We start from the raw sequence: 22,772 nt of genomic DNA on the forward strand, positions 1-22,772 counted from the left end.
ATACATGTTGGTGAAAGCTGCATTCATGTGCTGCCCGGGTGGTCCAAGTTTCCGAGTTGGGAAATCGTTCTTCCGACGTCAGTGTGTTCATGTGATTTCAGTTCGGAAAGTCGGATTGTTGAAACTACAGCACCATACAGTGTAGATGCTACGAAGACGATCAGGGGAATTTGAGCAACAGGCTGATTTGCGAAACATGAATTAATAACGAAACATATTTAGCCTCTAATGTGATGACGATTCCGACATTATCCAAGTTTTCGACTTGACTCTGACTCGAGCAGGTGTTCATGGGCATTTTACAGCCTAGAAGCACGTTTTTCCGATTTGTCTGATGCCACATGAAAGCACCAAAACTCTCACCATAACTCCACCCATTTACAACCTGTCCTGGTCTAATCAGTGTGATTAATTAAAAACACCTGCGTGGGTGGCGTTAAAACATTTTGAGGCGCTCGTCACCATCTGCTGCTTTACTCAACATTATGTGTAGCAATAAAACCAGTATTGGTTTTGATCAATCTATGATGTGATTAAAGGTTGTTTCATCAGAGTTAACACAATCTCAGAGGATTCTGTATGTAATGAGCAGTGAGGAACCAATGTGAAACTACAGTACGTTGTAACACAACAAAGGGGGTTCATTTAACAGCTCAAGTGATGAAATGAAAACTTGTAAAACAGGACAGTTTTTCTCCGAATCCCGAGAAACAAAATCAGTAGCCCTAATCCTCTTCTGTAAATTCAAAAAACGATTAAAAAACATATTTACTATGAGCAAACATAATCTAACCTCTATTATGATGGTGAAGAGAAAATAGAGAGCATATAAACACTTCTGTGCCATCAAAGAGCGAGCACCAGCTTCAGTCTGGTCACCATCCAAAAATGGTCTTCCCCCACCTTTTCTGTTTAATCTCACTCGCTCTGTTTTTGCTGCTATCTTCTTTTCTTTACCTGTTTCCTGTCTCTGGGGAGGTTGTTACCCACCAACACCTGCGTTTCCTTCTCTGGCACTGACACGCACACACATACACCCTCTTCTTCACATTCTCCATCCCTTTGACCTGACAGTGTGTAAGATGAACACTGCTACCTTGTTCTTTTACGGTTTAGTGCTCCATTTCCACACACATGAACGAACACACAGACCGCTGAAAACACACACAAACGTGTGTCTCGTTCACAGAGACCACTGTGCTTCTCTTCTCATTAAGCTACAGTTCAAATTCATGCAACCACTAGGGGGCAGCAGAGACCTTTTACACACTCTGCTCAGGATGCAAGAAGAGATTGTCTGGCTGGTCGAGCTGGGACGAGTGAGGTTAGAGAGAAAAGGAGAGAGATAGAGGAGACCCCCTGGCTGCTACAGTATCAGGCACACATGTACATTCACTGTGTGTTTGCGTGTGTGGGCGGTGGGTGGTGGGTTTTAATAACGTTTGTCACTGTGCCTCTGGGTAAATGCAAGTCTGTGCTGCTTGTGTTTAAGTGGATTTTTTCTGCGCTTACAGTACGTGAGATTTAAAGAGTCAAGATTCCATTTGTTTGTTATTTTCATCAAAAAAGACGAAACGCTGTTTTCCCAGTGCCTGAACATGCACTGTATGTAAACTGTGCAGCTGTGTGTGAATTTATGTGCATCTGTTTGTTGTATGTTGGTTTTGAATTGCTTAGTGTCAGAGGTTCAATATCTTATTTTTATTTATTTCTGTTTTTTTTTAATTTTTTTTATTATTTGTATTTGTCAGTATTTGTAGTGGTTGGATAAAACTGTTTTCAAGTTAGCGCTTTGATGTGCAAATGAAACAAGAGTCTGAAGGGGCAAAGCTACAAAGTCCAGAAGAAGATCATTCAATGATGGCTTCAAGGCTTAACCGTGCACACAAGTTAAAAACAAGTTGACCGTTCAGGGTCAGGACTAGATGTGTGACCAATGTATGTGAATGTTTTCTAGTGACTGAAGGAGCACTTTAGATCCTGAACGACTTAAATTAGATGCTGAATAATCAGCTCAACATTCAATAGTTTGCAGATCGATGGACGCCCTTGTGCACAGCCGGATTACTCATCCGGGGTGCAGCTCGAGCAGGAACGGACAGCTTTCAAGATCAGAGGAATCCAGAGCACACCAGGATTGTCCAGATTGACTTTAAAGTTGAATGCATATAAAACATTGGAGCAAACAAAAGGTTTCACACAATGGCTTCCTCATGTTCGATCTCCACTTGTTTGGCAACAGATCAATCAATCAATCAATCTTTATTTATATAGCGTCAATTCATAACAGGCGTTATCTCAAGACACTTTACAAAAGCAGGTAAAGGACCTTACTGTTTGTCTGTTAACATTAACAAAAGAGCAGGTAACAAGACCATGCTGGATGGACTTACACAGTAGGCCTATCAGCATCCATCAGAGACAGTTTAACAAATGTATCTTCAGGGAAGTATCACGCTCAGTCGCTGCTTTTTGCCACGTCATGTTAGCAATAGCTTGTTGCTTATTCTGTCTGACTGACGTTTGGCAGGTAGGGAGTTTAACAGAGCCTCTTGAAATGAATATGCGTCTACTTCTAGTAAAACCAAAACAATGAGCTGGATGGCGCTAATGTTAATGCTAATTAGCAATGCTACAATGCTAGCAGATCGTTGAGGTTTTGATTCCCAATATGAAAGGAAACTAACATCTGGACTACTGCAATGTTGTGAGCAGTCCTGATTTCAACCACATTGCAGTGATATTGTTTTTATACATTTTTTCACACATTCAAAGTGTCAGTCATCAATGATGGTTACAGCAGCAGGCTGGAGTTTACAGCCAAGTAATCACTGGCAGACAGATGATTGCACAATAAATGATGGGTTCTAAGGATGAAAAAGCAGCCAAATCAAGATGAGACTTGTGTGGAAAGGACACACCATCATCCTCATTTAGCAGAGAGGAAAGCAATATTATTTTGAATGGTCAACAGCTAGATCTCAAAAAGCACTCCTCTCAGCACATTGTGTAAACAAGCCTGATTATACAACTTAACAGGCTCCACCAATTTCCAAGCATTTGCTTAATTGTATATGCTATTTGCCAGCCTACATTACCCAGCATCTTTCTGTGTGCTGATGAATGAGTGAGAGGGTGAGGAAGCTTCCTCACATTTGTGGTAAAAAGAAAGAGCCCTCCCAGGGATGTGTTTGGATCAATTCTACAGCCGGTCACTCTAAAAACATCCATCCATCCATTCATTTTCTGCCGCTTATCCGGGGCCGGGTCGTGGGGGCAGCAGTCTAAGCAGACTACTCTAAAAACATTGTCGTCAATAATAGTTCAGATAATATAGCAGAACTGATTGCTCCAAACAAATCTATGCACTCTCGCCTATTATTAGCAACTACAAATATAGCCTCATTGATTGCTAGCTATTAAATATTTATTTTATTTGTAAAGAGTAGATGATCAATAATCTACATTTAATATATTATTCTAAAAATACAACATAACAGTGTTTATGTTAATCTTTCAGCTGGAATATTACTAACTTTAACTGAGGCTTTAGATGTTAAATAGTGTTAAACACGGCTGTCGTGGTGGTCAGGATGACATATAAACACCTATGTCTTCTCACAATAGCTTCATAATTTACATTGGAATACCCTAAAAATGATATAATAGACAGTGCCAGTATAATTTTCTTAAACACTTCCTGTCCACACACAAATACACTAGTGTGTGCGTGTGTGTGTGTGTGTGTGTGTGTGTGTGTGTGTGTGTGTGTGTGTGTACCTGCATGAGGGCTGGGCCAGGACACTGGGGAACTGACAGTCTCCATGGACGCAGTAGTTTTTGTAGTGATCCGGACAGGGGATGTACAGGCCACGGGCCAGACCATTCCTCGGATCTTCTTTTTCCTCTACTATGTAACAAACACAAACACATGTAAACTCCTTATTGCTAAATGCACAAATGCTTGTAGCTAAAAGTATTTATCTAAAGGAAAAAAACGCAGAACAATTAAAGAGGAAGCTAAAAAGAGATTAAGAAAAAGAGGAACATCAATAAATGAGAAGAGAAGAATTAGACAGAATGACAGAATAAAAGAGTTAAACTGAATGCAGTCAGTTAATATTGTTATTTCACAACTTGCCACCGTTTGTCACCTACACACACCTGTGAGGTCGGTCCGTGCGAAGTGTCCGTCTTCGCCTTTGTTGCCGGCCCCTGAAAAAGGCCAAAAAACACATTAAAACTGAACTCAGGGCAGATCTACCACAAACCCGCTCTATCATGGGTAACACGTTCAAAGTGATGCCAATACAGGAGAAGTGGGTCGAATAAAAAAGATCATCTCAACAAACAGTTCATTGTGGTGTGCGCACCTGTCTGGTCAAAGCCAATAAATGTGCACTATTCTCTTCAACAGTCAGAAGCCATCTCCTCTAATGTATTACACTGAACAAAGGGTAGAATGGAGCAGAGCTTGGTTGAAAAGATCAGAAAGAATAATACGTTTTTGCCCACCTGACTGAATGCACTGAGTTCCTATTTCCACAATGGAGGGACAAAAAAATTCCCTCCAATCATTACCATTTTATTACGATTGATTTTTTTTTGTTCCCCGTGGTCGGTGAAATGATTCCTTTAAACCAACGTGTGGGAAAGTATTTTCCAGGTTTATGATGCAAGAGTGATGCAAAGAAAATTGATCTGGGACTTTTTATGTCTTATTTAGTTGCTCATTGAACACAAGAGAGAGAATAAAAGAAGGTAAAAGGAGAGTTTGCTAGAGATCAGTTGTTTGAGCTTGGGTGGATATCATACATAATGTACAGCCCACACTAAAAGAATACGAGACACAAAACACAAGGACTGCCAGAAAGAGCTGTTCTCATACTGTCATTCTCATCCTAGTATTTGAAATGCATCTGATATAGACTAAAACGTGGGATGGGGGTCTGTATGCTACATGGATAGGCACCACCTCCACTAAATGAGTACATCAAACAGAAATCAACAAGTTAATCTTCAACTGGATCGCCGGAGCCACCATTAAAGGCGACTGTGCAACGATCCACCTCCATCCATCCATCCATTTTCTGCCGCTTATCCGGGGCCGGGTCGCGGGGGCAGCAGTCTAAGCAGAGACGCCTAGACTTCCCTCACCCCAGACACCTCCTCCAGCTCTTCCAGTGGGACCCCGAGGCGTTCCCAAGCCAGCCGAGAGACATAGTCTCTCCAGAGTGTCCTGGGTCGACCCCGAGGCCTCCTCCCTGAGGGACATGCCTGGAACACCTCCCTACCCTCATGATCCACCTCAACATTCAACATGTTCTGTCAGTCAGAGGAAGCACATGGTGCACCACTTTACCACACTCACTCAGGAAATGCTCCAGCTTCATCTGATTAACTCCTTCTGTTGTTGTTTGTAAATGTATGTATGGTCTTGGTGGACTTTTGAACCAAATTTCCCGCTGAGATAAATAACGTTAACTAAGCCTAAGTTTTGAAACTTTTAAGTCACTTTTTAAGTCACCTCAAGCTGTGACTCAGAACAAACCACATTTGTGACCATGTCTAACCACCAGAGTGCGTTCAAACATACATCTACAGTATATGTCAACTCTAGCGCTAACCCTGTGATACAGTATGTACATACAGGTCTGTAAATGTTGTGCTTCTGACGTCATAGTTGGCGGCCAGCGAGTTGGTGTCCGAATTTTTTTTTAAATTATGCCGAATGAATGCAATATATAATCGACTACATATAACTCCATACATCGTGAGTAGGGAGTAGTACTGAGTGTGTGATTTCATACACAACCATGGTGTTGCTAACATTAGCTTAGTTCATTTTAAGTAAGGGATCTGACTGGGATCCTCAAACAATGATAGTGACTCTTTCACATCCACACTTCACAAGACTACTGTAAAAATAACACTTGTTCTTCCTTTTTATTTTTATTTTAACAAAAAATGTTCCTCACTGTTTTGTGGAAAATGTAAAGACTGGTTCTTTAGCATACTATAGATTGTCTCTTCTGACACATACGTGTCATACGTGCTGTTGCAGGCATTACAGATTACAGCACAGATATAATCCTGTTCTGATGGTCTACTTTTCTTTGGTTGGTAATACAGAGGCATAGGTCTGTTTCATAACCAGTTTAAAAACTGCTCACAGGAGGTTTGAGGTCTTCATGATATAACACCTGATTTTTTTTAGCACCCATTAACAGGGGTGCACACGATAAAAATAAAAAGAGTGGGATTATTTTCACACTCAAAAGAAATGCAGTTTCCCAATAACATGACACGAAACACACACGCAAATATGGAAAATTAGAAATCTAAATATGAGGCAACCACTTTGTCTCCAGGCTAATATGAGGTTCAGTTTTTTTCACACAGATTTAGATTTATTTGGGGCTTTTTGTCTTTATTTGATAGGAGAGTAGATGGAGTGGAAAACCCGGGGGAGAGCATGAGAATGACACTCTGTAAAGAAGCCACAAATTGGAACTGAACCCGGTCTGCCCGCATGGAGGACGACAGCCTCTACACATGGGGGGGGGCGACCAAACCGCTAAGCCATCTACGTACCAATTTTTTTACACATCCCAAGTGTTTGATGACATTTGTTTTTCTCTCTTCTTTCCCTGATTGAACCAGAATGAATGGACACCAATCGATCAAGGTGGTCTGACCCAAAGTGTGTCACGTGGGGGAATAGAGATTTCTATTTGTGATCCACGGGCCGGTTAGCTCTGATTGCTCTCCTCTCCATTACTTCTCGAAGCCTCTACCTTGGCTCTCGTGTATTGATCAATTGTCCTGGTATAGTCCCATGATGATGCAAAAATCTTAAGCGTGCAAATGTCCTCATAGACTGAAACAAACAGCTTGCATTGTGACTATATCTGCCCACTTCAACCTGAAGACAGCGACAGATTTAACAGTTTCATTAAAACGAAAAAGTCAATATGAAAAGAAATGAAGATGTTGGTGCACCACACCTCAACAGAGACAAAGAGGAATATAATTGTCATGTGTCTTTATCTTCTCCCACATGGATTAGCAATAGGATTCAGTTTAGGGATTTAAGCACAGAGAATAATAATAAAAAAAGTCTCGTCCTGGAACCGTTACAAACAAATGCTGCGCCCAAATGAAAGATACTACACTAAAAAGGAGGGATTACCATTCTGTAAAATTATCAATATACATGGCTGCACCGGCTATGTGGGGTTTTTAAGGATTATCTTTGTGCAGTATTCCAAAATGTGATGAGTGAAAATATGTGTAATTATGAAATGTGGTTGGAGCTGCAGCTGGAGGGAGATATCGAATCCTGCTGTCTGGATTCAGCTCTGCACGCTGCCTTATTTGCCTTTGTGGCCTCACTTAAACCTGAAGTCAACACCTGCACAACGGATTGACGGCTTCCAGTGTGTGTGTGTGTGTGTGTGTGTGTGAGTGTGTGTGTTTGTTGACATGTGGTTGTCTGACTAAGTGTGAATGAATGTTTGAGTGGGACTGACCTTGGCAGTGTCCCAGGTACTTGACCTCGATGCGTTCCTGCTTCTGACAGGACTCCTCCTTTACCTGGCAGGGGTTGTCATAGGAACGACCATCTGAGGCACACACGGGGTTGAAGCTGATGTGGGAACAGTCGATGTTGCAAACACACCTGCACAGCAATAACTCTCGTTAGAAGGATAAACGTGAACGCATTTTACATTATCAATGTGAAGATGCTGAATAAAGGAGATCTCTAATATGAATGAAAAGGAAAGCTGCTTTGTTCCAGGGAGTGTGTCTGACTGCAAAGGACACAGACTGAAAATCAGTCAAGGATTAAAAATGAGACAGAAAATAACAGTACAGCGTGCACTCAGTCAGGATGTTGGACCATGCATAGTAATCCTGTTCTGACTGAGTTTGGCACATTTAATATGACACAATAGCAAATGGATTGAACTTTGCAGAGAGAGACACAGGCTGCGCAGAGGGACTGATTGACAACGCATGTACCACTACAATGGCAGGAAGCTATACATAATAAAAGAATAGAAGTTAGAAGGGACAAATGATAATAAATAATGTGTCATTCGGAAACTTTCTGGTGTATTATTTCTTCCTGATAACACAGACCGTAGTTTAAAAGAAAAAAAAAAAAGATTAACACATTTAAATACTCTCATCGTGCAAACTAAAACAGCTTGGGGAGAAAAAGACAGTGAATATTGCGGGACAGCTTGTTTCTGGTTTAATAGCAACTCAACAGAGAACATTGGCGCCAAGGCCACAGGCATGTCTGGTACACTGTGTGTTGACCAAACTGAATTGAGGGCCACACTGCTTTGAATGGAGATGTTATCTTTATCTGAAGTCATGGTCCCAGAGAGTCTTATAATTGCTTATTACAGATGTTAACTGAAAGTACAAGTTATTCATGTTTGTGAAGACTTTTTTTTATTTTTTTTTACACTGAGCTCAAGTCTAATTAAAAGTGCTTCAGTTGTTTTCTGACACTCTACAACAATGCAGCTTTAAATACTCCCTGTTTCTTCTTCTGTTTATTAAATCACTTATTCCTTCCAGAAGCTGGTACTTCTGTGGCAGAAACACAACATTCATTTCTCAGTAAATTTAGGCTCTTACGCGATTCCTCCACTCTTGCAAATTAACCGGCCAATTTGCTGTCGCACCACAATTTTAGATGAAAACTTAAGTGTGAGACACTCTGCGTTTGTGTGTCAGTGTGCGGGCTCTTCTCCGTGTGTGACATCTGCACAAGTGGTGTAGAGAAGGAGAAGGATTGAGCACACACATCACCTGCGTGTGTGTGTGTGTGTGTGTGTGTGTGTGTATACTCGAGCGTGTTGGATGTGTGTGTTTTGTTGTAAATGTGGTGTGACCCTCGAGTGTGTGGCAGGCCTGATCAGCAGAAATTACACCCAGATTGCCTTCCCCAGACAGTTGCTGCTGAGTAGCGCTGAACGCTAGATTCTGTAATTATAAATCTGTCATTATTCTCCCGGTCTTTTCATTTTCCCCTGGTGCCAGGCGCTCACTAAAGCACAGGCGTTCAGCTGTCTTACAGATTCATTTGCATACGGCCCACGTGGGCGCCCGCCAACACATTAACTTGTTCCCACACACACACACACACACACACACACACACACACACACACACACACACACAAACTCGCAGGCAGACACTTTCCCAATCAGCCGTGATGATTCCTACTGCTGACATTGATGTTGATTGAAACGCTGTGCAACAAAGCGTGGCGGTGCTCAGCTACTGTTGTGATGATGGATCAGCAAAGTAAGAGTGATGTGAAGAAAGGCTTCGTTATGCATCAGAGAAGACACAGCTGTCTCAAGGTACGCATATATCCAAAATCCAAGCTGACACAGAAGGTGAGCCGATGCACCTTTGAATGACCTGCCTTTGCACAGGTTCACACAACCAGACAGCCTTTCTTTTAGAAAGTCGACAGCGCTGCAGATATTTTTATTTCGTCCATTTTAAAATATCTGCGGTCGACAGTTGTCAGAAAGGGTCAAATGAATCCTAAAAATAAATAAAACATTATTGGACACTGTTTTTGGAAAGGCAATTTTTCCCCCCCAACAATGAATTCCACTCACTTCCTAATCTTAAGAACTAACAACATGATGACATTAACCACAAGTCCAAAGAAAATTGGTGACACAGCCAAGTGTTGATGGGTGTGTGTCGATGTGCATAAACCAAATCTCCTGTTACAGCTCTCTCTGCTCTCACATAAGCCTTGTTCACACTTGCACTAAACTCCTGATGTTTCTGGGTTGAGGAGTTTCTCCTGACCCCCACCAAATTATTTTAGCCTCCTAGGTCAGAGTGCGCTGATGTGAGGAGGACGCAGCAGGATATAATCAGGAGAATTATAAGGGGTGACATTTATTACCTGCAATCAGTGCACAACCATAGACTGACATCGACATGTCTGCACACATAGGTTGTAATCTCTGTGGCATACTTACTCTGCTTATCAAGTTTGTCGTTCTCTGTTCTTTTTCTGAAGTCTTGATTTAAGGATGAGGATATAAACATGGACAGTCTCATTATAGCCTTGTGTAGCAGACTGTGGATTTGTCAAACAAATCCACAGTTTTGGATTTGTTATTCTTTTTAGACCATTACCGTTTCTGCCGTGAAAAAAAAAAAAAAAAAAAAAACTCAGCCAGGAATGTTTTTTGAATTTCCAGATTGAAAATAGTTTATTTTCAAACTCTGCAAAACTGCTACCCTAAAGCATCTTGGTAATTTTACTACACTATATCTGCAGTTTTCACGTATGTATGTATGTATTTATGTATGTGTATACACACAAACATATATATATATATATACACACACACACATACATACATACATATAAATATATATATACACATATATATACATACATACATATACATATATATATACACATATATACACACACACACACACACACACATACATACATACATACATATATACATATATACATATATACAAATATTTATGAAACAGGAGAGTCCATACATATTTTCAAAGAAGTTCATTCTGCATTTGATTTCTAAATTGTTCGAAAAAGAGTATTTGTTCAGCTGCTAATGAAACAAGAACTGTTATAACTCACACGAGCAGCAGCATTATGAAATCATTACACTTACCAATGGACAAAATCACTACTTTAAAAAACAAAAGTGAGCATAAATGTGATCGGAAATGTTCACTTTTTTTTTTTTATAAATAGTGCCAACTTGTTCTTGGTTAAAATATGGTGATAGAGATAATTACAGGCTGAGATTCTGGAGGTGTATTCTTGTGCATACAGTCACTGCCTGCCCTTTTGCATGCACGCTCCACAGAAAGGTCAAGTGTGTGCTGGTGGCTGCTTGAGGAATGAATTGTCCCATCATACCTTTACAGCAGTGAGGATGAAGGAAAAGAGGAGAGGGGCTGGTTCAAAGTGTGTGTGTGGGGGGGGTCACTGACAGAAAAATATGCACACCAAATTATACAACCCTCTCTCTTTCTTGAGTTCTGCTTATGAGCTGACTGTGATTGGTTGATATTTGCATTAAGGAGCAGTTGAACAGCTATACCAAGTAAAGTGACTGGAGAGTGTACAGACCATTTAGAGTTTGGACTGTGGGAGGAAGTCACAATACCCAGAGCATACACACTTCACACAGGAAGGCTCTGCCTGACGGAGGATTCAAACCAGGAACCTCCTTACTGTGAGGTAACAGCATTAACCATTGGGCATCCCGTGCTTACTTCCACTCTGTTGAAAACATTTTTAGGTCCTGTTTGGTAACGGATATTTTTCTACTCTGTTAATGATTGATCAGCTTTAAAGTTGACCTTCAATTTCAGTGCAAACTCCTCGAGTTACTGTAAATCAATAGTTATAACAGGCCTTGTCCACTGAGCTTAGCTGCTGTATACTGTACTAAATGTTCTTGGAATCAAAGTGTATTGTATTATTACAAACCGACCTACTATCACGTTTGGTATTGGATGCTACGCTGAGGTGTTACATCCTCTTAAGGGGGAACTTCACACTCCTGTCTCGCTGTGTTCAGACCTCCCTTCAGGAGGTTTGTGAAAACTCCATCAGTTAAAGCTAAAATTATGTTCACAGCAAGATAGCGCTGGAGGCCAATGAGGAAAAAAGCACTTTGTGTTAACCTTTAAAGATTATAAAACACAGACTCTAATTTTGCAACAGCCACCCTCAAGACAAGATTAGGCTTACAATTAAAGTGTCTGCGTTATCGCCAAAATATCTAAATGAGAATAGTTTTAGCATGAAAGGAAGCAGCAAGAGGAGCTGTGAGGAACTTAATCCAAATCTTCAGAGCTTCTGAAGTAAATGGAAATTCTCTCCACAGAGCTGCTGTAAAAAAAAATAAATACAGGCTTTACACTTCACACATGTACATGTACACAAACACGCACAACCTCCCATCGTAGAGGAGCTCTCAGCCGTCCCGAGAGGCCGCTGTTGGTCGCTGGCTGATGTCTGGGCTCCATACATTTTTAATGAGGCCTCTCACTTTCTCCACAATAGGCACTATACCAGCAGACTGCAGTGCGTCAACACATCCTAACGCTGCTCGCACACACACTCGAACACCCACAGACAGGCGTGCGTGAACAGTCATGCACATGCATGAGGCAGATTTGTGATAAACCCTGTTTTTCCTCCTCCTCTCACACACCAAATCACTGCTTCACACATTCTGCTGAGAGGTACAAGGGGAAGAGAAGTGTTAAATGAAAGTTAACAGTGTGTGTGTGCGTGTGTGTGTGGACGACCTGTTCATAGCCAAGTGTGCGACGTGTGCGTGAGGATACTTTCTTAGCAGGATGTGTCGTATTGATTAGTTCCCCGCGATTATTTCCCTCCTCTCATCCCGGCCCTCCGCCCCCAGACTGTCTGCTGGCTCTCAAGTGAAAAGGCCACTTTACACACATGTTAACACTATCATACAGTAACACACACACACACACACACACACACACACACACACACACACACACACACACACACACACACACACACACACACACACACACACACACACACACACACACACACACACACACACACAGAGAGAATCAGACAATGCAGTTAAGTCCAACATATTCACTGGCCATGTGGTGTTGCAGCAAACCTTCTTGCAACTGAACATAGAATTAATTTTCACAATCTTAGCCTCGAATTTCAGTGTAATCCTTTGCATAAATAAATGTGAGGAACACAGAGAAAGAGAAAGAGAGAAGACAGAGAGCGAGAGGAAGATAATAGGTAAGGAGAAAAGAAAACCATGACATGGAGAAATTATCACCTTGCTAAAAAAAAAAAAAGATAAAGGGGGAAAGAGATAAGTGAGAGGTGACAAATACTAATTGGATTAAAGAGGGCTTTAAAGATACACAGACAGTAACAAAAAGTGAAATAAAAATACATGAAAGACGTACAACTGTGCAAAACAAGGTCAAAAAGACGTAAAACCAGTAAAAAAAAGAGAAAAAAGTAAAACAACCACGAAGAGATGGTCAATAAATACAAAGAGATTTAAAACGACCACAATGATAAAAAATGACGCCAAGAAAAACAAAATCTATGTGAGGACACAAAGGGATGCAAAAAAGATGGTGGTTGGTGGGATACAAAACAACTACAGAGAGGTTGGAAATTAACTTTTAAGAGTCAGACAAATATTACAAAACTACAGTATGGAAATGTAAAGCAACATGAACAACAACAAAAAGTCACACAGTGTCTAATAAAAGATGTAAAAAGAACACAAAAAGGGGGCAGGCTTTTCATCCAAGCAGCAGGTTCTCTCTTGTCCATGTGCTGATGCATTGAACGCTTCCAGTGGTTTCTATAATGTATGTGCATGAAAGGATCCAGCACAAGGAGAATAGCGTCATCGTCCACCTTGCCTGTTGGCCTGCGACTTTTTTCAATGAAATTCCCTTTTAGCTCTCTATCAAATGGCTGCGAAAGGGACACAAAGTGCAGCCTTTAATAGCCTCTCGCTCTTCTTTCAGGGGGGTCTGAACCCAGCGTTTACACAGCAAGTGTCGCTACAGCCTCTCACTATGACTGGCCCGCTATCGCCTCCTTCGCTATCTTAATTCTATCGTCACAGAATGGTGCTATTGATGGGTTTTGAAAGCATGGCTCTTTTGTGGGTAATTACAGTTTTATACCACAAATGGATCTAAATGGGTTTTCGTGACACTTTATTGATCTTTGAGGGGTAAATTGGTCTTCTTCTGCCTCCAGAATACAGCACTAAAGGGGTTCTGTGAGGATAGCACAGCCATCTGCCACAGTGGGGTCAAATTCACCCCAGTTCATCCAAAATAGGTCCAAACAATGCTCACTATGTTGGACACATTATTCTTTTTCTTATTCCAATCAGGACAGTGAGTCATACATGATGACTAATAAAGTACTTCTTATTTCTCCCTACATTATAAAAAGCATGTGTTCTTCTGATGTTGTTAAATTTGAAAATTAAAAAAAAAATTGTCATAAAAACATTCAAATGTCTTGTCATGGTTTAACAGAGTGAGTACACTGTTTTTTTACTCCAACAAACAGTTGTTACAGATGTCATTAATTATATACATTTTTTTTAAAATAAAAATGCATTACGGGGCACTCCTCAAACCACCAGACTCCCACGGTCTCGTCTTTTATTCGCACGTCCCATTAACGGGGCTCCAGCTCTCAAACCAGACATCCCAGGTTCAAATCCGACCTGTTGCTTCTTTGCTGCATGACATCCCCCCCCCCCCCCCCCGTTCATCTGTCGTGCCTTTTCAATTTAGCCGTCATATAATTGAAGCATTTTAGGAGGGAATATGGAATAGGAAAGGTTGTGCACACGGGTTGTGCACACGGGTTGTGGCGGTTTCTTGGATTGTCAAAGTTGCAAAAGTTTTTTTCCCAGAAAACTTAAGCCAAGGAGTCATGATTATCCTCACAACAACTCAAACTGGCAGGAACAAAATGACAGCATGGTATGACATTAGCTTGTTTTATAATGTGTAGTGTCTCTCAGTGTGACACCAGCAAAAATAAGACAAGCATGTCAACACTGTTTGTTGTCTTTACTTTCCAGGTTTAACAAACTTCTCTGACATGATGTTGTTCATCAGGTATGAAACTTCCTGACATGTCAAACATCTCTGTTTTCAGATGAATATTTTTGGGATCAAAATAAAAACATGAGTATAAACACACAGGTAAATCTGGGACATTTTTTTTTTTTTACAAGATTAGACTCTTATGGCAGCATTACAGAGGAGATCCCTAAAGAGACAAACATTCTGGTTCAGACAATCTTCCTTTAATTAAACCAAAAACAGACAATACAACACCAAGCCAGTCTACCTTTAAAACAGAGAAGTTGTTGTTCCACCTGTCTAAGAAAGTATTCTTGTTTATGTTGCTTTGAGACTCAGGCTGTTTTCTAAACCACCTATGCCATACTTCTATCAAAAGGTAGAATGCAGTGCGTACTGCAGTATGAACTGTGCACTGTGTTTGACAGTAATAGTGGTCATGTTGCAGTATGCAGGCTAAGCTGGTTTCTGGTCTTGGAAAGGGAAAGTTAACAGTCCAGCTGACTGCAAACTTTGCTACAGTGAAACATCCACTTCTGTTCTGGATTCTGGATTCCAGGTTTAATTTAAATTTTCACAATTATAAGAATCAAAACAGATAATTGTGGGTATCTTTGTGTTGTATGGACTGATTTGGACTATTTTCCCCATTACGCTGGTTGTTTCTGGGGCTTTGGATTGTGCGAAACAGTACGTGAGGAGAACGGTACGACATTCAGGTATTTTAGGCAAACTGCAGATTTTGGTATTTGTTTGCATACTGCACACTCGATTTGGCTAAATCCATACATACTAATAATATAGGAGGCATTTTTAAAAAACAGCCTTAGGTCGGTTGGTTAGTTTGGAACACAATACTCGAATAACAAACAGTAACAAAGAAAGAGAAAGTAGCCAATCTGGGCATGAGACAAACAGCTGGAAAGTTCTGTCTGGTAACATTTCTGATTGTGTGCGTGGACTTTGAAGAGAGAGATGTAACAGCTTTTTGTTGTGTAAAAGACAATCTTAGTCCCAGACAGAAGGCTCTTTAGGGACTCTATTAGACATGTCTTCAGATTCTTAGAATACAATAAGAGCACTCTTTCTAAATCAGTACTAAATCAACCGGTGGGATGGATATCTCTTCACAACTTGGTGAGAAAAAAAATGGAATATTCTTTCATTCAGAACAAAACTAACAATGAAACTCAAGTGTCCCTTTAGTTTGACCTGCAGTATGCACATCAGAGTCCCACATACCTCCAAGAAGAAACTTTATTTATCTCTCTGGATTTGTATTAAAATTATGAAGCATGCATTTTCACAAATACTTCACATTTCCTGGTCTTTGATTACCATCATCTCTGCACTTTTTGTTTGATTAACTGACGGTTTCGCTTGATTAAATCATCAGCGTCTGACTGGATTAACCTGTCATTGTAATCAAAATGATCCTCCGCCAGGTCATAGGTTTGCTGCGGTTTGATGAAAATTACCTGCTGCTGGGTTGCAATTACCTGTCTGATTATTTAACAGATGCAGTGGCATCTCAACACCTTTGAGCTTTTGCCTGATTAAAGTGTACATGTAGTTTCCTGTTAAGAAGAAGGCACACTTGAACATTAACAAGTCTGCTTATGTTAGCTACTATTTCCACCAGGAGATAAGTATCATTAGGATTTTACAAATACCACTACAGCCTATCTATTCTACTTTAGTAGTGCATACAATAAAGACATGAGGTAGAAATATATTGATCAACTTTCTTTCTTGTGCATGACTTTTCAAGTGGCTATGGCTATTCAGAGTTAGACATACAAGCAGCAGCAGGCCACCCTGGACACCCCCTGGATCTGCCCCTGCCACCCAGCTAAAATAACCTGTGCCCATCCAACTCATGGTACACACCACTTTGCACACCCACACACTGATTAAACACACTCAGGATGGAAACACAGGATCATTCTGACTATGTTTGCACTTTGCATAATCTTAGCCTGGATGTTCACTTTCCTATCAAGAGACATCAGATCGCACCATGATAATGCATAACTGTCACCACATGCAGAGCCGTAATGATGTACACGTTTCACAGTGGGGATGTCCCATCAGGAATGAAAACATGAATTGACTCCAAAGCTTCAAGGCGAAAGAAAGCCTAAAACCAGTAGATCTCAAATGGTCAAGATCACAGAATATCAGACATTTTTTATGATTTCTATGATTTTTTAAGATTTTTTTAAATACAAATTGTGCAGTTTGGACCTGAGGCAGTACAAACAGAACACACATTGAAAAAAGTCTTCATCGACATTTTGACACAATATGTTTCCTAGGCACACATTAGTGACCCAATGGAAATGGCTCCGAGACCCACTTTTGGTTCCCGACCCACCAGCTGAGAAACACCGACTTAAACAATGGCAAAACTACGAACACTAAATGACAATTGGACTATGACACTGGATTTTTTACTTTTACTACTTTTTGCTTGTTTATAGGTGTTATCTTAGCTATTGTTCTTAATTCTCATTCTTAGACAAGATCATCTATCGCCCTTGAAGTAGATATAACAATTCCTACATGTATGTGTCTGAACAATAAACGGATAAATAAATGAATAAAAGTGAGTGTTGATGATGCTGATTTCTAGTCTGCTTCTTTCACAGTGAAGTTAAAAAGCAGCTCTTAAACTTCACAGATGGTCCACAGAAGTGTAGAGGAACAGTGGGCTTCATGATCAAATACAGTTATACACTCCGTAACCACTACAGTCAATCATGCTCCACTTGGTCGCCTCCAGCTGCTCTATGGTTTACACACAGATTCTACCTTTGTCTGCTGAGAGATCCGGATTATAGTTGTTATCATTTGATGTTTTTTTAAAAGGGTGATTAAGGTGAATGAGGCTCCATTAGAATTCCTCTATTGAATGAAAAACAACATTAAATGTAGTGTTAAATACCTGAGCACAGTTTGTCCATGAACTTAATGGTAACAGCATCAAACTACACGGCTTCTTCAAAACTATCCCAATTTCTACCGTATGTATTTTTCCCTTTGGCTCGCCTCCTGTTTTGTTGAACAACTTTTTAATGTGGTGGGATAGGTTTCATTTCTTTTGTCGGGGGTTACACTGACTGTTCTTGAGGCTCCATTTCCTTTTATGTTTTCAGTTTTGTGTGCACACATCTTCGACAGTGCGTTTTGCTGTTGTGACCTTCTAAATTCTACCTTGGGGGATTAAGAAATTGCCACTAAATCCATTTCTGTGTTTTAGTGGAATATTAAGGTGCATTTGTGAAAGTGGGTGGCATCAGGGGGAGCGGAGTCCAGCTGTTTGGTATTTGCAGCGAGGCACAGAATGCATCATGAAGCTGTTCCTTTTGCATTACGGTTATTGCACACCAGGGTACATTATCTTTCCATTACATCGAGCAGTTTGATAGAGTCATCCTCTCAGGGCACGTCTAATTTCCAGCGGTACGTCTGGGATTTCTTCTAAGCACTGCTCTCCCTTTTGCTGATAGCAGCTGATCCTTGTTCCACACCACATCAGTGATGTTGGTTCATTTAAGCTCCAATCATGCTGCAGAAGGCAAATACACTGATGCTTCTGCCAGGTGAAGGAAACAGCTCACCAGTTGAGCTCTCCTCTAATTGGTCTTTGCACCCTTGTGTTTACTTTGCATCCCTGAGGATGTTTTTAGCACTGCTTTTTTCCACTAATGTGCATGAGTGAGCTGATAACCCACGCTACCTGCATCCCCCTCATCTGCAGCAAATGGTTAAATTCATGACAAACATTATTTCTTCTCTGAACTAGTTTTTCCTCTTGTGAGTCAAAGTCATTTTGGGCCTGACATTGCTGAGTCCTGTAGGGTTCGTAATTGGATTTCCAGAATAAGCGAAAATCTCCTCTCTCTCTGTGCCCCGCTCTGGTAATTGAGGTTAAATGAAATGGTCAACCATGCACTAAACCTCAGTGGGTGTTGAGCAGCAGGGTTGAGCAGTATAGAGAGGAGTTCAAATCTAAACCCTCAGGTATTCAACACTGCAATAAATGCACAGACGTATGGTAGCGGTATTATCAGAATAAGAATCAGCTTACACAGGCAAGGAGCGTGACTTTGGTAAACTGTGCTCGCTACAACATGAAACTTTACAGGTTTCAAACAATATGAAAGATGATACAGAAGCGTGCTGCATTCACACAAAGAAATAAAACATGCTCTGTTTTTTTTTCTGAATTATTTAGAAACTGGTTCCTCAAAATCACAACAGAAGCTTTCGCCAACATGAAACCAAAACAAACAGGGCAAAATAGGGCACGTCTCCGCTAACAGTTCACCACGTAATCAGATACCAAGCCTGCGGCTTTGGTTTCAGGCCTTTAAAATAATTATATATAAACAATCTATCTTGCTGCGAATGGTCTCGTTTGCTTTTTAGATCATCAGGGTGCATCAATATTAACTTAATCCAGCTGAAAAGCCCTTTCAGGAACCTTGAATGGCAACAATCACAAGTGTAGAGGAGTGCTTTGTAACACAGTGTTAATGAGAGTCAAGATCATTTGATTTAACCCCTAGACCGCTGAATTTGTTTCCAAGTATTAAAACATTTCTTTCACAAGTGTTTCTACTTTCAGGTATGTGCTAAATTAAAGAAGAAGAAGAAGAAGAAGAAAGTGAATTTGACAATAGCACATAAAATAACACATAGAACAGATGTTTAGTCTCCGACTGGTCCAATGACAATCTAATGCTTGCAAAAGGTTCCTAGGTTCGTATTGAAAGTGCATCAACCGACAGTGGAGGAATACGGGTGCTATTTTGTCTGCATTTGGAGCGGAAGCGGTTTGATGCAAATTCACGACAATAGGTGACAAGGGGTTAAGATGTGTAACTCTACAAAAAGTGTTTTATGGTGTTCAAACTCACCAAACATCCTCTGCGTCCACATCACACTCAGCCCCGAACTGGCAAATATCACAGGTGGATGTTTCCTTCTGCCCCGCCTCTGCTGAGCCCTCTCCTCCTGAAAGAGACAAAAGAAATCATTCAATGCGTGTTTGAGCCCAGACAATACTTCCTGTGTGAGTATTTTAGCTAAACCCTGCTGGTTAAGTCAGAGGGAGCGAAAATCTGTAACAAAGGCCCTTAACCATGCACCGCTCACATGCAATGTGACCGTGAGAAATCATCCTCGGACAACTCAAGTGCATTCACATTCTGCCATATCCCCCCATAATCCCACCCAAGCTTACTCCCTCATCCTTTCCCCATTCCCCCCCCCCCCCCCCCCCCCCCCCATCGCCTGACTCTCATCTATCATTCCCAATATCCCCGCTGATCTTTCTGGAGACCCTCTTTTATTTCATCACACTGATTTTCTCGCGCTGTGAGTGCGACGGCTCCTTGGCGGCGGTGTGGGTACTGGCGTCAGGTTTATGGCGGCTTAGGGACCCCGTCGGTGCATATCACGCTTCATGATCGGCCAAGGGGGAGAAGAGAGAAGGAGAGAGAGAGAGAGAAAAAAAAAGCAATCCGGCCAATCTCAAATTGCATTCTCGTACCACAGAGGACTCCTCCAGTCTCTGCTCGCTTTCACTCATCTTCGCTCTCCCCTCGGCCCACTCCTCCATTAGAAAAAACTCTATTTTTAAACTTAGTGGGCCCCACGAGGACAACTTTGGAAAAGAAGACGAAAAAGGAGGCACTTGGCATCATTTCCCCATGTCACATCTTTTATCTTCCCAACTCGCACACATGCACAGACACCCACACTGCAGCCACTGTGCATCGCTCCCCTGTGTCCCCTCCTTCATTTTCCCCTCTGAACGCTTGTTACTTCTCATCGTCCCTTGCGACACGCTGGATGAAATGGAAAGAACTGCTGTGAAGAGGTTTAACCTGATTTTCTGCTGTCGAGCTTAAGTCTGGTTCGGCTCTTATTTTAAGGTCGAAGTCGGTTAACTTCACTTTCACTGTCTTTCACTGTTGAATACTGTCAGAATATTATGGGCCTCCTCCGTAACACTCAGCTTGGATTTTGTCGCCGTTGGCTAAGATTATCCCAACAGCTTCATTTCTCATCTTTTGCCCGTGTCCAAAAAACACAATACTGCCTACATGAGTGAGAAGTTCCTTTGCAGAGGATGTTAAGCTCCTTTCCAACGTCCTGCTTTGGCTCCCAGTGTTTTTTTTTCTTTTCTCCCCCCTTCCTCCTTTTTTTCAAGCTGGTTCTGAAGCTGCAGGTGTCGGAAGGCAGCCGAGCCGGTGCGACAGCGTGTCCTCTGAATGTTGAACATTTGCAGTCAGGTGGAAAGATGTACATTCTGTATTCCCAGCTGCGGTTTGCTTTACCTTCAGGTCACACGACTGACAAGATAGCGACTGTGGTGTGAAGCTGCGTTGGCGTGTAGCCCACCAGTGGAGCCAATACCAGCAGATATTCAACAAATACCACAATCTAATACAATATATATATTTCAAGTTTTCAAATTGCACCTTAAATGTCAAGTATGATAAAAAAATAACTAATGAAAGCAGCTGAATGCATGGAAAATATATGGCTTTGTAGATCATTTTGGCTGATGCTTTACTGAGTGTGTAGATACATACAGTATGTTCTGCCAGAAAGACCAGAGGTGGTATGTGCAAAGCTGGCAGAAACAAGAATGAAAACCTGGGATTGATTAATAACAACAAGCTGTGCAGGCTGAACCTGTGTCAGCTGTCTCTCATATCCCTTCACAATAGTTTAACAAAACTTAGAGCTGTGAGGTTCAACGCGGAGGCCCATGAGCCTCTGGACAAACACATCTGAACTGTTTATCTGCAGCTCCAGACAAAAAAAAACTGAAGAGAAATGTACAATAAAAAATATATAGACACTCCACTGTGTTCGAGGGACCGACTGATACTAGATTTTTGGGGAGGGTACCAATATCAATAGTGATTGAAACAAACTGTGATAGAGATATGAAGGCCGATATCTGTTCGGCCTGTAGATATAGATACACATTTACACACTGGTGGAAAATAAATACACTATAATGAAGACAAGATGGTCACTGAACTGGAAGGTAAATATGCATGTTCGTGCATTGTTGTAGTCCATATAGCACACTCTGCTGCTAATAGAGAACTGTTAGTGTAATACACTGAAACTCAAATGAAAGGCTAATTGACTGGTGAACAAATTGAGTGATATCGACTTATATCTGAGATAAAATTGTTTCTGTAGCTTTAAGTGAGTGGTCAAGAAGCTTGAACACTGATGGGTCATTTAGGATGTCACCAAGGTCATGTTGACTTAGGGGCTCAGCGCTGATGTAAATGTCACAGAGGCATAATGGTAGAGTAAAAACATCTCACCACTTAGCAGGCATTAATAGACAGGGACAGAGGGGTTTACAGGGTAATACAGCATCACTGTTAAACGTCTGAACTGGTGGGAAGGGAACGCGCTGTGTGTGCATTTCTGAGCAGCTTTATATGTGAAGCAACTGCTCTTTGTTTTTTTTTTAACAAAACGTTATGCAATGAAAAATCACACACTGGGACAGTGTGTTAAGTCCCAGTAATGCGAGTGATGTCGAAGTTTCATTATGGCGAAGATTTGTGAAGCAAAGGTTCATTACGACGGCCTTTTGTCGCCAGCGGATTTGATACATATAATAAGAAGTGAGATGTTGGTTCAGAAGAAGAGTTTTATTCAAGAGGTAATCAGTCAATTGCATTGTGGGAAAATTAGTTTATCTAATTCGAAAGTTGGTTCAGTAATTCTTAAAGTACAAAGACATACAGAAAGAAAATGTAACATTTTCCAAACCCTGTATAGTTATTCAGATATCTTGAATGAAGAATGAATATTGAAAATCATGATTATATTATCTGTTATTAATAATCAGCATTGTATGTAACCGCAGGGGTTTGTGTCTCAAATAAATCACATCTTAAATTTGCAAATATTTCACAGTGTTTGAGCAAATGTTGGAAACACTTAAATAAATTCCTCCTATATCAGCAGGAGTACTTGAAAGTCTGTAGTGTGATTTAATGCATACTTAACTTTTTTTTAAACATTAAACA

General features: G+C 40.9%; 1 protein-coding gene across 3 annotated transcripts in view; it reads right to left on the reverse strand.

Annotated features, from left to right (window-relative positions):
- Positions 1-22,772, reverse strand: part of tmeff2a (transmembrane protein with EGF-like and two follistatin-like domains 2a) — a 167,958-nt gene that overhangs the window by 4,191 nt on the left and 140,995 nt on the right. For 2 of the 3 annotated variants that reach the window (XM_079358201.1, XM_079358199.1), the window contains exons 5-8: positions 19,617-19,713; positions 7,533-7,681; positions 4,165-4,215; positions 3,781-3,910 (exon numbers count right to left, since the gene is read on the reverse strand). In XM_079358201.1, coding sequence (XP_079214327.1) covers positions 3,781-3,910; positions 4,165-4,215; positions 7,533-7,681; positions 19,617-19,713 — 427 coding nt within the window. The remainder of the gene's footprint in view (positions 1-3,780; positions 3,911-4,164; positions 4,216-7,532; positions 7,682-19,616; positions 19,714-22,772) is intronic. The other variant, XM_079358200.1, reaches the window with a different exon arrangement.

This window comes from Symphodus melops (assembly GCF_947650265.1).
Source record: "Symphodus melops genome assembly, chromosome: 12".
Taxonomy (NCBI): Eukaryota; Metazoa; Chordata; class Actinopteri; order Labriformes; family Labridae; genus Symphodus; species Symphodus melops.